This window comes from Scylla paramamosain, chromosome 10 (assembly GCF_035594125.1).
Source record: "Scylla paramamosain isolate STU-SP2022 chromosome 10, ASM3559412v1, whole genome shotgun sequence".
NCBI classification, from domain to species: Eukaryota; Metazoa; Arthropoda; class Malacostraca; order Decapoda; family Portunidae; genus Scylla; species Scylla paramamosain.
In genome coordinates, this window is record NC_087160.1 from 8,557,501 (window position 1) to 8,573,863 (window position 16,363).

Genomic DNA, 16,363 nt, shown 5'->3' on the forward strand with positions numbered 1-16,363 from the left:
GCCATGAGGCTGAAAATATAGGCATTAATGTTACAAAATTTTTTAGTGATTACAGAGTTGGGGCTGGGTTACAGTGACAAATGGAAGTGTTTTACATTGAAAATTGAGAGAAATTATGTGAGCTTGGTGGTGTGTATTGTTTCTCAGGCAAGGCTCATTCTTACAAGTTAGGGCATGAAGCAACAGGAGGGAAACTGGAGGTTGGGGGCACACTTGAGCCTGGGCAGTGTTGTGGGCAGCAGTGGGCAAATAGTGAGACAGGCAGAAATGATGGCCTCAGATGCTGGGCATCCTGTGGTCTCAGGTGGCTGTAAGAAGGATGGGGGTTATGGGTGGTGGACTCGGGGAGAAATCAGGTCATAACCTGGGTGATGGGGAGGTGGTGGGGACGATATAGATTGGCATAGTCTCCGTGCTAATGGATACCTTGTCCCATGAAGTTATCACTGAAGGATGTTGGCAGTGGCAAACCTCATGCCTCACACCTCCCCTGTGCATCCTCTCCACTCATGATCCAGCTTTATCAAAATTCACCAAGACACATGTGAATCCACTGTTTTTTATTCATTTTCTGGGTATTGTTTATGATTTGTCTATAATTTTGCAACACTTCCAACTGTCATTGAAGGATGGGATGGGTAAGGATGGGCAAGGGGTTGGGTTACATTCCAATCCATGACTGCTCTGAGCAGTGCCGACACACACGTCTTGACCCTTTGGAGGTGTATGTGTGGTTTACCTAATTGTGACATGCAGAAAAAGAGCTATGCTCATGTTATTCTCTCCACATCATTTTTCTACTATTGTCCAGGTTGTTCATGAATTCATGAATTGTTTTTGCTCATTTTCTTTTTAGCAATTGTAATCTTCCATTGCAGTTATGTTGTAGCTTGCTCTAAATAAATCCTTCAGACATTTATTTATTTTCAACAGTTCACTGTACTTATTCATGTTTACTTCATGGCTTTATCTTAGGTGGCACTTAAGCAACTGCAAATTGTATCTTCCTCCCCTCTTTTCTCTTTATTTCTAATTTCAGCACTTCTGCCATATGTTGACATCTGTAAAGTATGTTCATGAGTTGTAAGTATTCTTAAAATACTTACAACTTAAAATTGTTTACTAAAGACTTAATTTTTGAAGCAACTCTAGAAGTATGTTGAAAAACAGTGGTTTGTTATTTAACTATGACAAAAATGGATAATCATAATTGTTGTGACATTGTTGCTGTACCAGTGATGAGAAGTGCAAATGATGAGTAATGTCACTATTTTGTAATTGTTCAGTGAAGTGGGAATGTAAAGAGTGAGTATTTAGTCATTCATGTGTGGATCAGTAGGATGAATTTAAACTTTTAGAAATGATGATGTGTCTGTTTAAACTTGATAACATAAAGTACATTCATATTTAGGATTTTGAATAGAACATATAGTGTGTAATTTCCTAATTTTCCCGTTTTGTGAAAGGTAGTGCATCAATGATTTCAAGGAATAAAACAGAAAACCTTTTAATTTTTATTCATAATTGCCTTTATTTTATCTTTTTGTTTTACTTGTTTGCTGCAATAGCCTTATCCTCAAAGTAAAGTTTAATAAATGCATTTCTGAATTTAGGTTATATTTCATTTATATTTATACATGTAGTGTAACTCAAAAGCTTTATTTCTAATTTGTTAGAAACTACTAACATGCAAATCCAATGTTTCTCTAACAGCTTCAGGTGGAGGAGTTCCCCAAAGCCGAGAAAGTGTTGAAGCAGCGATAGCAGATATCAAACAAGCCATAAGAAGAACAAAAAATTTGCCTGTCAAATCTCATCCACAAGAGAGGTCTCCTGTCAATGACAAAGCTCCGGTTTGGATACCTCGGTGAGTACCAAACAGATCCTCTGTGTGATTGGATTTTTGGTAATACTTCCCTTCTCATGCATATTAAGGAATGCATTTGTGGTGTACCAGGTTTGCTCCATTGTCTTACAAATGAAGGGAGTCATAACATAAATACAAGTCACAATTTATTTCACCAGCTGCACCACAGCTAACACTTTTCTGTCTGTTTGTTTAATTCTGCTCTTCAGAAGTTTCTGAATTTCAGGAGTTTCTGAAGGATGATTACTTTATATTTATCCTCTGTACACATTTCCATTTTGGTAATATGGAAGTTGTTTGCATTTCTCATATAGGTCCTTTAGTATATGGGTTGATGAGCTTAAACTGTTTTGTTCATTCTTGAGACAAGACATCCAAAATCTATAAACTCACAATGAGTTATTATCAAACATTCCTTAATACTGGATTGAAATCATATTTTAACCTCTAGACCTTTATGGGAGGAGGGACCTGATCTTCACTGACCACTATTCAGTTGTCTAGTGTTGCATGGGTCATTTTACATTTCTTCCTTTCAAACACCCACATTCAGAGATTGGCAGTATTACTCCACAGTGTAATTTTGTTACTTATTGCTCATAAATCAGAGAACATTGCTTGATATTACATGAAAAATTAGAACACAAATTACCATTGCTTCATTACTCCATTACAGGGTTGTGTAAACTGTAACCCAGGTAACAAAAATTATTTAAAGTACAAAAAAACATTTGAATATGATTTTATTTTACCAAGTTAACAAAGTCAAAAGACTTAAAAAGATTATAAGTATCATTAGCAGGTGTCACTACATGTAATGTTCAAGTCAGGTCAGCAGCTCCCGACTTTTTGACACGAGTCAGGGCATGGGTTGCCAACAAATAGTTAAAACATCATGTAACTGGGAAGTCAAGTGACAACCAGTAACAATATTTTTGTCCACCTAGTCCATAGAAGCCTTAATAGTGATGCCGGCATGAACACTGCTGTCTTCTGAGCAGGACATGGACACTACTAGATGTAAATTCAATGGAGTTACTGGCATGAAGCTGTAAGTGAAATCGAGAATGTAGATTGAGGTTGTGAAGCTGCCAGATGTGGCTTCAACAGCTGGTAGACCTGCTGGCCAGGCACACACTGCTGCTCTCTTTATTGGCATGTGCCATTAGTTGTTGGATATTCCAATGGCCAGTAAGCATGCAGTTGTGACCCATGATGGTGCTGGGGAGCCAAACATTTGGAATTAAGTGCTTGGAGGAATATGTAGTGGATAGCAGTGTAATATTGCAAAAAAAAAAAAGTAATGCAAGTTACTGATTCATTGATGTAGATATTACTATGTTACTGAAAAATGTATCTGCATTAGTTTATTTCATATTTTATTTATTTATTTATTTTTTATGTAGGAGGGACACTGGCCAAGGGCAACAAAAATCCAATAAAAAAAAGGGCCCACTGAGATACTGGTCCCTAAATAAAGTCCAAAGTGGTAGTCAAAACTTGAAGGATAAATGTCTTGAAACCTCCCCTCTTGAAGGAGTTCAAGTCATAGGAAGGTGAAAATACAGAAGCAGGCAGGGAATTCAAGAATTTACCAGAGAAAGGGATGATTGATTGAGAATACTGGTTAACTCTTGCATTAGAGAGGTGGACAGAATAGGGGTGAGAGAAAGAAAGTCTTGTGCAGCAAGACCACAGAAGGAGGGAAGGCATGCAGTTAGCAAGGTCAAAATAGCATTTAGCATGAAAATAGTTGAAGATAGCAAGAGATGCAACATTGTGGCAGTGAGAAAGAGGCTGAAGACAGTCAGTTAGAGGAGAGGAGTTAATGAGATTAAAAGCTTTTGATTCCACCCTGTCTAGAAGAGCGGTATGAGTGGAACCCCACCCTCCAGACATGTGAAACATATTCTATACATGGACAGATAAGGCCCCTCTACATAGTTAGCATCTGGAATGGTGAGAAAAACTGAAGATGTCTCAGAACACCTAACTTCATGGAAGCTGTTTTAGCTAGAGATGAGATGTGAAGTTTCCAATTTAGATTATAACTAAAGGACAGACTGAGGATGTTCAGTGTAGAAGAGGGAGACAGACAGTTGAGTGTCACTGAAGAAGAGGGGATAGTTGTCTGGAAGGTTGTGTTGAGTTGATAGATGGAGGAATTGAGTTTTTGAGGCATTGAACAATACTAAGTTTGCTCTGCCCCAATCAGAAATTTTAAAGAGATCAGAGGTCCGGCATCGAGAGGAGTGGAATAATATAGTAAAAGATGAGTGCCCAGTTCTTTTAAAACATGCATCGTCTGTTTCAATCTTTCTTTTGATTCAGTCTTTAGTGCAGCATTATCTGCAAACAGTAACTGATTAATTATTCTTCCTAACTATTAGCATTCCATCATATTATTTTGTAATATTAGGTTTCTCTATTCAAAGTCATATTACATAATATCATGCATCATCAGCAAATAAGCTCATGTTGTTGGGTACCTTCTCCACCATGTCATTTATATATATTGCAAACATGACTGGTGCTAGAATAGACTCCTAGAGAACACATCCCCCTATTCTGATTTCTGATTAATAACTCTTCATTTCACTGTCCTTTAAATATCTTCCATCCATTTTAGGAGCATATCCCTCATTTCCACTGCTTCCACTGTTTTCATTTCTTGACCTCATTGTATATTTTGGGGACATTAGTGGATGATGTTCTATTCTTGTTTGGTGTCATAATTGGGCTAAGGTGTGATGGTGTAGAGGTACACAAAGATGCCCACACACACACACATACTGGAGAGAACCACATGGAAAACAACGCCATATTGTCGGAAATATATATGCGACAGGATAGTGATTTAATGGTGATGAACATTATTGTCAGTTTAAGTTTAACAACACACAATAATGAGTGGGTGAACCATAAAAAATCCGGGACCGAACAGTTCCGAATTTCCAAATCCCCGGACCAACGCCTTTTTGAACCGGCTTAGAATGCGGCGCAGTTGGTCGCACTCAGGATTCTGGAGTAATCGCAGATACACATCAGATCTCAGACAAAGCGGTTATTCTGTTCACATTCAGCCTACTACTCTCCAGGCGGACATTCCAGCCAATATTCCAGTTAAGTACCTAAATAAGTACTAGGCCTATTTACTAATAAGTGCTTAGCTGAGCTATAGGTCCGCCTCCCCATCAGGTAAATTTCATACTGTAAACCTAGGCATAACATATGTTGATTTGAAGAACCATGGGAAAGAAGTCTTTGGAGTATAACGTACGTAAATTAATTTATATACTGGTTAAAGGTGACATTACCTTGAAAAGCTGGGAGTTGAAGCCTCATTAGTTTTGCACAGGTGATCCCTGGGGTGTGGCGTTCACGCCCTCTCTCAGCGCTCGCACTACTGCCACTGCCAGCCTGATAAATAAATAGTAAATATTTAAATTTCTTATATTTAACTATTACATACTGTACAAACATAGTGTGGAGCGAAGCAATACAAATAAATGTACGTTGGCTTGTCGCTTATAATAACTGTCTTTACATTAATTTGTTATCGTGGTCCCTTGGTTTTTCGGAACGCTTCAATATACTGATACACCTGGATCAGTTTGGGCAGGATGTGGATAGCAAACAAAGGAGGTGTGCGACGGTGCCGGTAAGGTTCAGGCTGGCGGAAATTACGTTAGCGTTGGGTACACTGAGGAATGGGCTCGCTACCGAACAAACATTGCCTCGTTTAAAGCAGTCGGCGGCTTCTCCCTGTGGTGACTCCCTGATAACTTTGCGCGCCTCGCCACACCATGTCCTTATCCCATAACTGAATTCTTACTTTTCGATAAGCCATAGATGTGTGCCTATGACGCTTTTTTTTTTTTATTTATTTACATATTTATTTATTTATTTATTTTACCTCGAATTGCAGAAAGTAGGCATTTCCATCATAATTATGTTTGTAAATCACACGAGTTTTGAAGGTATTTAATTAAAGTTAATCAAGGTTATGAAAGAGGTATTTGCATACAAATTTAATAAGCATCAACATCGTAAATTGTGAGAGTTTTATTCACTAAACATAATATGTGGATATGTTGCCTTGTGGATGGGGTGGAAGAGGGCGAAGTGGTGGATGACTTGGTCAGATTAGGGCTGAAGCTGACACGAGGTGGAACTAGAGCGAGATCAAGGTTTGTTTTGAGGCGGGACCAGGACAGACAATTAGTGGAGGTACGGTGGAGTGTGGGCGTGGGCGTGGATGTAATGAAACAAGGTACTGGGGAAGCTGAGCTGGGATAGCCTGAACCCAGTCAGGAATCTGGCAAGATCACGTGGACGACAGTCATACAGACCTTTAGGTAGGGTAGACTTTTAGTAAGGAAGCTAAGACTCACCGGGTTTCTTGGTCTACAGGGAGGCTGGTGTCATGAGATTGACTTGTATGGGATTTGGTATTGTGCTGGGGCTGTAATTGGAAGGGCTGGGTCGTGGGTGGAATGGAGCCGGGATTGAACTGAAGTGAGTCTGAGTAGGACAGCAGTGATAGCGTGGTCGGGGTGGGACTGAGGTGTGTCTGGTATTGTACTAGGATCGGTGATGGGCTAAATCGGAGCGTGGCAAGGGTGGTGCTGACGTTCATCTGTTATTGTAGGCTGTACCACTGAGGGACTGTGGCGGTGCTATAGCGGGGCAGAAGTAAAAGCATTGTACTGGGGTAGTTCTTGGACAGTCATATATATATATATATATATATATATATATATATATATATATATATATATATATATATATATATATATATATATATATATATATATATATATATATATATATATATATATATATATATATATATATATATATATATATAGGTGGAAAAGGGACGTGGCTAGAGCGGGACTGGAGCGAGCATGAGACGGGGCTCAGGTGGGAAGTGGATGAAGGTGCTTTACTGTGGAGGAGTTTCATATTGTGAATGAGAGAAAAAATATATATAAACACCTGAAAAAAAATGCACAGAATGAAACAGCACACGTAAGAATTAAAGATGCATTTCGAGCCTTCGTTGAAATGTCAATAACCTAACTTAACCTAACGTAAGTAACAGTAATTTTTCGGTGTTATTTTTCATGTGCTATTTTTCTTGTGATGTTCATTTCTTTCACATTTCGTCTTGTGCCACTTATGCATTTATTCATGTGCTAAGTTTTCTTTTTTCTTTTTTTTCTTTTAATACCAAATTAACCTTTTTGAGGGTATTTTGTTTGCCCGTATGGTGTTCACTTCTTTTATGAGTCTGTGTATGTGTAGTCCAGTATCTCGTGCACCTCATCCAGACTGCCCCACCTACCACCCTCACAATCCTACACCCTTAGCTTCATTTTCTTGCCTCTCCCTTAGTCTTCGTCACTAAATATTCAGTAAAGTTGATCAGTTCTCATTTTTAGTGTGGCTGGTAATATTGTTCTTTTTTTGTGTGGTCGAGCGAAGTGTCATAAAATAGTTCATGTCTATTAAATACTTTTGTGAAGCTTCAGCAGGTGTTTCGGTGAGATCAGATTGAATTTAGATTTTTTACTTAATAGATTATTAGGTTTCTGTAATCCACCAGTTTTTAGAAAGCACGTAAAACATGTATCTTTCTTGAATGGAGAGAGAAAAGAAGATCCTTTACTCCGTTTTTTTTCTCTTTTAGAATGATGTTAGGCAGGTGTTTAGCTCGATGAAGTTATTGAAAAGAGTTTGTACGTGACTGAACTGGATACGTATTTTATTTATGTTATTTTTTGTTCTTGAAGCAACGTCTTTTGGTTAGCAGGATGACAACATGCCGCCTTGTATGTTGGGATGATCGTGTTAGGATGTCATCATTTTTCGTGTTCCTTAGAAGCCATTATGAATGCTGGAGTGCTAAATACATGTATATAGAGAGTGCCAGTTTTGTTGACCTGGTGTTAATTTATCCACTTACATAGAAATACTAACTATTGGAGACCCCTCTGACACCTCTGGATTGAAATTGGTTCTCATTTCGTAAATTATTCCACTAAGGACTTTGAGGTGAGCGGCGGTATTTAAGCGTACCTTAATATATTATTATTATTATCATTATTATTATTATTATTATTATTATTATTATTTTTTTTTTTTTTTTATTATTATTATTATTTTTTTTAAATCTCGAAAATTACTAAGTTGCTGGACCATCATACATAACAATTTTTCTTATTTTCTTTTACATTTTTAGAACGCTATAGTTATTAAACCTCCTTAGTTTTACTCAATGAAACTACGTATCTCAGTTCAAAATGGGAAATTTTAAAGCTTAGGGACATAAAGATCGGTGTGAGTGGAGGTGGTGATGACAATGTTGGTGGTGGTGGTGGTGGTGGTGGGCGGGATGGCTGCATGGGCACATTGCCTATGTCCAGCACTGGGATCCACCATGCACTGCCGCCGGAACAATTCCCGGAATATTACAGGTGATTCTAGAATATTTCACTCAGAAATTGCAAGTGGGGATGGCCTTGCATGTCAGCACTCTCGTATCCTGTATCATTGCTCTATCCATTGGTGCTCGATTCTCCTTATCAGTACCTCTTAATATCACATAAATTCCCCTTCGCGAAGCAACCGGTACTTTTCCACCCACCACCATCACCAGCCTCTGATATTCTTTCTATCCTCTCCTTATCACCGCATCCTTCACCTCCACCACAAGTCATACTGCCTCGTAATCAAACCTTCTATAAAAGAAGCGATTTTAAAACATGACATCACGGGGAAGGGAGAATTAGATAACTTGTGCATTTAAATTTCCCTTAATAATTCAAATGGAAGTCATTGATAGGAGGTGGTATAAGAAGTTTGTAAATGTCCTTTCACTTAAATTTGTCATATATATATATATATATATATATATATATATATATATATATATATATATATATATATATATATATATATATATATATATATATATATATATATATATATATATATATATATATATATATATATATATATATATATATATATATATATATATATATATGTATATATATATATATATATATATATATATATATATATATATATATATATATATATATATATATATATATATATATATATATATATATATAAGCCTTTGGAAAATGATTTGTATAAAGGTGAGTGTGGCGCTTTCTGAAACAAATGATTTTTTAAGGAGAAGCGAGGCGCTCTTGGGGAATGGTGACAGATTACCGCTATTACTGTGTTTGTACTGTCTTGGTTGTATTCTTAAAAGTGTGAAGATTCATTTTACTGTGTGTGTGTGGAGGGGGCGCAAAATATTGTTTAATGTGCAGCAAGTCAGGTGTGGAGTGTGGGGGGCGTGGTGTGTGGTGGCAGGACTGATGCATATTTAGTACATAGGTACCGTTGTATTATAGAATACCTTATGAGACATCTTTGGCTTGCTTTAAGGCTACTTACATCTTGAGGCCGGATTATGGACCCAAGATTGTCCATTATAATTAATATCGGATAACTAATTATAAAGTGGAGGAATATTAATGACAGCGCTGATGTATCGCTGGCGGGCAGTAGGCACGTGCCTCGGGGCGGCGGGATGACAGGATGACCTGGACGGGTTTTTTTGAAAGTCTAAGCCAGGACGGAGATTCTCTTGAAGCACAGCAGAAGACGTACAAAAAGGCACAAATAACAAGGAAAAATAGGTAATTGTTGGATGATCAAACATATATATTGGTATAATGATAGACTTGTTACGTATGTTCGCTTCTCTGTGTTGGTGCTGTATCACGTTTTCCTCTTGTTACTAAATTAATTTTTTTTGTTTATATCTTTTTGAACGCTTGGCGAGGCCATACTTGGTACATATACACGTAGAGGAAGGCGAGGCGGGTGTCGCGTAGCAGCAGTCACGCCCTGGTGGCGGCCGCGGCGTGTCGTTACTGACAACCTTGTCTGGCTCTGACTCGAGTTATGTTCCAATTACTTGCCACTGATGGGGAAGGAGGGGGATTAAGGGAGGGAAAGGAGAAGAAAAAGAAACGTGCATTGTGTGTGTGTGTGTGTGTGTGTGTGTGTGTGTGTGTGTGTGTGTGTGTGTGTGTGTATGTGTGTGTTAATGATAATGATAGTGAATAATGAAAATAACAACAACATATTTTCAGTATTGTTGATGTTCACTAGGGTAGGCACTGGGCCATTTTTATTTATATATTTATCTTTTTAGTGTGTGTGTGTGTGTGTGTGTGTGTGTGTGGAGCGCTCACGTATGTGCAGATAACACTCCCCACTCATTTCCTTTCATACACTTCTGCAGTCACTAAGGTTCCGTGGGCAGCGCCACAGATCGTCACTAAGACCAACAGTTCTGTACCGCGTACTTAACTAGATCTGTGTAGCTTGTTCCAATTCGTAGTTTATGTTCCTTTTATCTGCTTTAATTCTTCGTTTCCTTGAAGTTCGCGTGTTAAGTAGCACGTTTCACTAGGAGCGTTCTTGAGCACCTTTAAGGTATATCTACGGAATGTAGGGGAAAAAGAACTCATGAAAAATGGTACAGGATAGAAGAAATTGACATTTTGCCCATGGTAAAAGTAAACGACACATTACTGAAATTTGTAAGAAAAATAAATTAAATGAATCTCTCTCTCTCTCTCTCTCTCTCTCTCTCTCTCTCTCTCTCTCTCTCTCTCTCTCTCTCTCTCTCTCTCTCTCTCTCTCTCTCTCTCTCTCTCTCTCTCTCTCTCTCTCTCTCTCTCTCTCTTATGGATATAGACAGATAGATGGACCTTGCTTTTGGGACTGGCAGTCTAGTGGGCTTCTTTTCCCCAATTTCCCTCTTACATAAATATATACTCATAGATAAGTGCTTGCATAGCATTTCCCGACTTGATTTAGCTCAACCTAACGTAAATGATACTATAATTATCATACCGTTATTTTGTGTACATTTTTCAAGTGATTTTTTTTTCCTGTGCCATTTTTTTCCCCGATCACCTTCGCCACTTATCGATATTCGAAGCCAAGACTAACCTTATCATGTATCTGCTTCCTCCACGACGTGAATCTCGCAAAGGCTACATGACCAAAGGCACAGGTGTTAGTAAACTAGTGGCAAGGGTCTCAGTAAGTGCACCTCTTGACGCGTGCTACAGGGCTGGGCGAGTCTGCAGATTTCAAGATGCATTTTAGTAGTAGAAATGGTGGTCATGGATGCTTTAGTAGTAGTAGTAGTGGCGATGGAATTAGTGGTGAAGTTTGTGTTAGCGGCGGGTAACCTTTTGCACTTGCACGACCTTCAACCTTGACCTTAGAAATTAATAGCACTGCACTTCCACACCCACTCTCCCACGCAAACACACACACACACACACACACACACACACACACACACACACACACATACACACACACACACACACACACACACACACACACACACACACACACACACACACACACACACACACACACACACAACGAAAAAAAAAAAAAGCCACGCTGTAACAGAAAATCATCGGTATTGTATGAACAGTGCGCATAGAACACACACAGAGAGAGAGAGAGAGAGAGAGAGAGAGAGAGAGAGAGAGAGAGAGAGAGAGAGAGAGAGAGAGAGAGAGAGAGAGAGAGTCGTTGCCAGTCACCACTTCAATAACTAATGTATTGCATGTCATGTATCTTGACCTACTGTACGTCCCTCCTAACTCTTTTCTCTCTCTCTCTCTCTCTCTCTCTCTCTCTCTCTCTCTCTCTCTCTGGCATACAACTTTCTTTCTGCCCTCAGTATTCCCAACGTTTCATTCTTTAGGTTTAGAATGCTGGTGTGAGATAATTTAGGGCTTTAAGGAACTAGTCTTGGGTTAGGTTACTTCGTGCGGGTGGAGTAGTGGTAAATAAAGCGAGTGGCACAGAACACACACAAAGACTGCCTGAGAACACAGCGGGTGCCATAAATTAGTTAGGGAGTGCCACGTGCTGCCATCAATACTAGTCACTGCTGGCAGAGGGAGCAACGTCTCTGCCACACACACACACACACACACACACACACACACACACACACACACACACACACACACACACACACATTCTTCCCTTTATTCCTTCCCCGTCAACTTTTTTTTTTATTTTAATTTCAGTTCACTCTTGTCTCCCTCCTTTCCCAAGACGTCTCATTTTCTTCCTTTTTTCGTTCGTTCGTTCGTTCATTCGTTTGCTCCTTCCTTCCTTCCTTCCTTCCTTCCTTCCTTTTTTTATGTCTTTCCCCCCTCCCTCCTTTCGTTCGTTCGTTCGTTCGTTCGTTCCTTCTTTCCTTGCTTCCTTCCTTCCTTCCTTTTTTTTCTATCTGCCTTTCCCCCTCCCTCCCTCCCTCCTGTCTTCGTCTGTTCGTTCGCTCTTCGCTTCGTCTTTCTTCCCTATTTCTCCTCTTACCTTCCCCCCCACTTCCTTCCTTCCTTCCGTTTTGCAGACCTTTAATTAGGCCACAGTTTCGCTTCCATACCCCCCTTTCCTCTTCTTTCCCGTTCCTTCTCCTCCTCCTTTTCCTCCTTCTCCACTTCTCTTTTCTCTATTCCTTCTATCTCTCATCAGTTTGTTTGTTTTCTGCCTCCTTTAGTTTTTCTGTGTTGAATTTCTCTTCTTATTTAGTATTATTCTCTCTCTCTCTCTCTCTCTCTCTCTCTCTCTCTCTCTCTCTCTCTCTCTCTCTCTCTCTCTCTCTCTCTCTCTCTCTCTCTCTCTCTCTCTCTCTCTCTCTCTCTCTCTCTCCCCCAGATAGTTCTCTTGCGTCTCCAAGTTTTCTTGTTCTTTTTTCTACTTCACTTGTCTTTCTTTCCTCCATTCCTCTTTTCTTTTTCTTACTTCCTATCACCCATGTTCAAAACCTTCTTCTTCTTCTTCTTCTTCTTCTTCTTCTTCTTCTTCTTCTTCTTCTTCTTCTTCTTCTTCTTCTTCTTCTTCTTCTTCTTCTTTATCGTACCTATCTTACTTTAGACTAAATAGTACAGCTCATTTCAAACGTCACAAGGCCCAAGAGGTCCTCGGCTGCTTGTTCCTCTATTGTGTTCTCTTGTGTTCCACGTGTGTCGCCTGGAAGTCTTGCTTAGGTGGTCGTGACGTCGCTTTGTAATCCTCCTCACGTGGTCGATTGGCTGAGCTTGGGGGGTGGGGGGGAGGTGGTGGTGATGGTGGTGGTGGTGGTGGTGGTGGTGGAAGAAAGGAGGGTTTTTGGTGAGAGTAGCAATAGTGTCATGTCTTGGTGTGTCCCTCTGTTCTTTTAGTGGTGATTGCATAGGTGTATTGTACTGCCCTGATACTCTCCTCTTCCTCGTCTTTGTCTTTCTTTTTGTTTTTTTGTTCTTCGTGTTCTTGTTTTTTCTTTTGTTCTTGTTCTTCTTTTTCTTGTTCTTGTTCTTCTTTTCTTGTTCTTATTTTTCTTTCTCTTGCTCTTCTTTTCTTGTTCTTATTTTCTTGTTGTTTTCTTGTTCTTGTTCTCATCTTGTTCTTGTTCTTCTTCCATTCTTTTTTTCTTAATTTTCTTCATATTTATTCTGTTTTGTTTTTCTTGGCATCATCGTAATTCTCCTCCTGCTCCAGTCTTTGTAATTTTACCTTATGTTTTCTGTTTGTTTTCAGTGTTAACCGTTATTTTTCGCTGTTCACCAACATTCCATATGCTGTGACTTGACTGTGGTACTTGGTTGCGTCACATCTTCACGGACCTTCTCACTTCTGCGTTGGCTTTATATATAGGAGTAGGCTGGTGAGGGTAAGGCAGCGGCAGATCTAGCGAGGGGAAGCAAGAGGATTTGTGCGTATACATCTCCCTCGGGAGCTTCTATGTGAGTTCCAACCAAGTAAATTCACCCACGAGGATTTCTCCGTGAAAACCCTTCCCAAGTCATTCCTTTGATAAATTTCTACTCAGCTAATCTGGCCTGAATTTTTTCATAGAGAGGATTATTAATAGGAAATTTTGTAGATAGAGTTTTCGTGGGGAAAATTTTACCATGAGGGAATTCTGAGTATTCCTCCGCAGGACACAGAGCGGCTCATGGACTGACGCATCCCTCTTAAATATCCATTACGTGGTTTCATTTATGCTTCAGATTCGCTACTGCGTTGCCTTTCCTGCTACACACACAAGCGATATAAACAAACATTTCACCAGGAGAAATTGAAACAGGGAATGAATGGTGCATGTTCTGTCGTTTACGTGAAATTTGGTTAGGTTAGGAAATTTTAAGGCAGAATTTTCATTAAAATATATCGGGTAAATCCCTAAAACAATCTATTTACTTTTTATCCTCAGGAATATGCCATTTTCTCGTGCCATTTTTCTGTAATTTTTTTGCTGTGCCATTTTTTCGAGTGTTTTTTTATTTTTATTTTTTTTTATTTTCTGTATAATATTTTACTATGCTATTTTATCCCTTCCCTTTTTTTTCTGTACCAGTTTCTGTACTATTTTTCTCGTGTATTTTTTTTCCTGTCCCATTTTTCAGTAATAATTTTATCGAGTGTGTATATATATATATATATATATATATATATATATATATATATATATATATATATATATATATATATATATATATATATATATATATATATATATATATATATATATATATATATATTTTTTTTTTTTTTTTTTTTTTTTTTTTTTTCTGAGCTATATTCTCCCTATGTTCGTTTCTGATGTCCGACTGTCTTATTTCGTCCCTGTGGTGTCCTTTCTTCAGGCAGCTTGTTTGCACATGTACATCACGTAAAGACCGCGGGTAATGAAACGTTTATCCTTACACTGTTCGCCTTTCCTGCATGATAATATTACTGCTGCTGGAAATTTTGTTGATGATAATGGTGCTGCTCGTGATTATGATGATAGTGATTGTGATACTAATGATAGTGATGGTGATGATAATTACATGAGATTTATATAAACTGACCGAGCAGCATTACACTTAAATGTATATGGCTGTTTGGAAACTAATTAAAACTTTATGATGATGATGATAAAGATAAAGTACATTCAGACTTTATGGAATGTGAGAGAGAAATGGATGAAGGTGAAGGTGGAGATGTGACAGCTGGGGATGGATGGCGGGAAGAAACAGGAAAGCGGAAAAGAAAGCCTGAGAGAAGGGGATGAAAAGCTTTTGAGAGAGAGAGAGAGAGAGAGAGAGAGAGAGAGAGAGAGAGAGAGAGAGAGAGAGAGAGAGAGAGAGAGAGAGAGAGAGAGAGAGAGAGAGAGAGAGAGAATTTTGCCTTGAAACGTGGGAGATCATTTCTGGTGCTATGAATGAATGAGGAAAAAAAAAACAGATGAAATGAGTGAAGGAAAGAAAGATAATTTGTGAAGGAATTTTGAAAGATCTGAATGAAGATGCTCTCTCTCTCTCTCTCTCTCTCTCTCTCTCTCTCTCTCTCTCTCTCTCTCTCTCTCTCTCTCTCTCTCTCTCTCTCTCTCTCTCTCTCTCTCTCTCTCTCTTCCACATATTGTCTTAGTCCTCACTCTTAAAATCCTTGCCTCAACCTTTCTCCTTCATCCCTTGCCTTTGCTCCTTATTACTATTCATTTCCTTTTACATTTCCTCTTCCTTTTCCACCAATTTTCCTGTAATTTCTTACTTCACTTACTAGAAAAATTTCGCCCTTGCATTCCTTCGCTTCACCTTTTTATTTATATCCCTTTTTTTTTTTTTTTTTTTTTTACTTTTCCCTCTCTCATATTTCCCTTAGTCTTAAAACTCCCTTTTAACTACATATCTCTTCTATACTGTATTCCTGCTATGTTTTATCTCTATCTCTTTCTCTCTCTCTCTTACCTCCAAATCCCATACATTTCCTTTACCGTACCCTTTCCTTCATCTAACCGTTCTTCTTGCTCCCTTCCCTCTCCCTTCTCCCCTCTTCCCTCAGGGCTTTGATTGATTCTCCAGCACAGTAACTGATTAATACTAGTTGAACCTTTCGGCCTCTCCCCTGCCAAGTTATGCAGTGGGAAGAGACGGAGCACTAGGGAACACAATTGAAGAACAGACAGTGGTAGACTTACTTTCTTAGACCGTACGAGGCTTGTTGTGATAAGCTACATTAAATACTCAAAGGTAAGAGGAGTATTTTGAGAAGAGAGAGAGAGAGAGAGAGAGAGAGAGAGAGAGAGAGAGAGAGAGAGAGAGAGAGAGAGAGAGAGAGAGAGAGAGAGAGAGAGAGAGAGAGAGAGAGAGAGGGTGGGGGGAGACGATAAGGTTAGGGAAATGGATCATGGGTTTAAGGAAAAGACGCCAAAAAGAAAAAGGAAAAGAAAGACAGAGGGCGAGGTGAAGGATTACGGTAAAAGGAGGAACTGAAGATAAGGAAAGAATAATAAAAAAGAGACGGAACGTGAGGAGAAAGAAGGAACTAGAGACTGGAATCCCAATTGAATGTAGGGATTTTAAGTGTGTGTGTGTGTGTGTGTGTGTGTGTGTG

At 39.0% G+C, this 16,363-nt stretch overlaps 1 protein-coding gene and 1 long non-coding RNA gene across 7 annotated transcripts in view; one reads left to right on the top strand and one right to left on the bottom strand.

Annotated features, from left to right (window-relative positions):
- The window catches only part of LOC135104199 (alpha-protein kinase 1-like), a 160,194-nt gene that overhangs the window by 90,376 nt on the left and 53,455 nt on the right, over positions 1 to 16,363 (top strand). For all 6 annotated transcript variants that reach the window (XM_064011311.1, XM_064011314.1, XM_064011310.1 and 3 more), the window contains one exon: positions 1,714 to 1,867. In XM_064011311.1, the coding sequence (XP_063867381.1) occupies positions 1,714 to 1,867 (154 nt within the window). The remainder of the gene's footprint in view (positions 1 to 1,713; positions 1,868 to 16,363) is intronic.
- Positions 1,874 to 5,688, bottom strand: LOC135104202 (uncharacterized). Its single transcript, XR_010270329.1, has 3 exons — positions 5,415 to 5,688; positions 5,185 to 5,287; positions 1,874 to 3,088 (listed from the first exon to the last, which is right to left on the bottom strand). It is a non-coding gene; the product is annotated as an uncharacterized LOC135104202 (long non-coding RNA).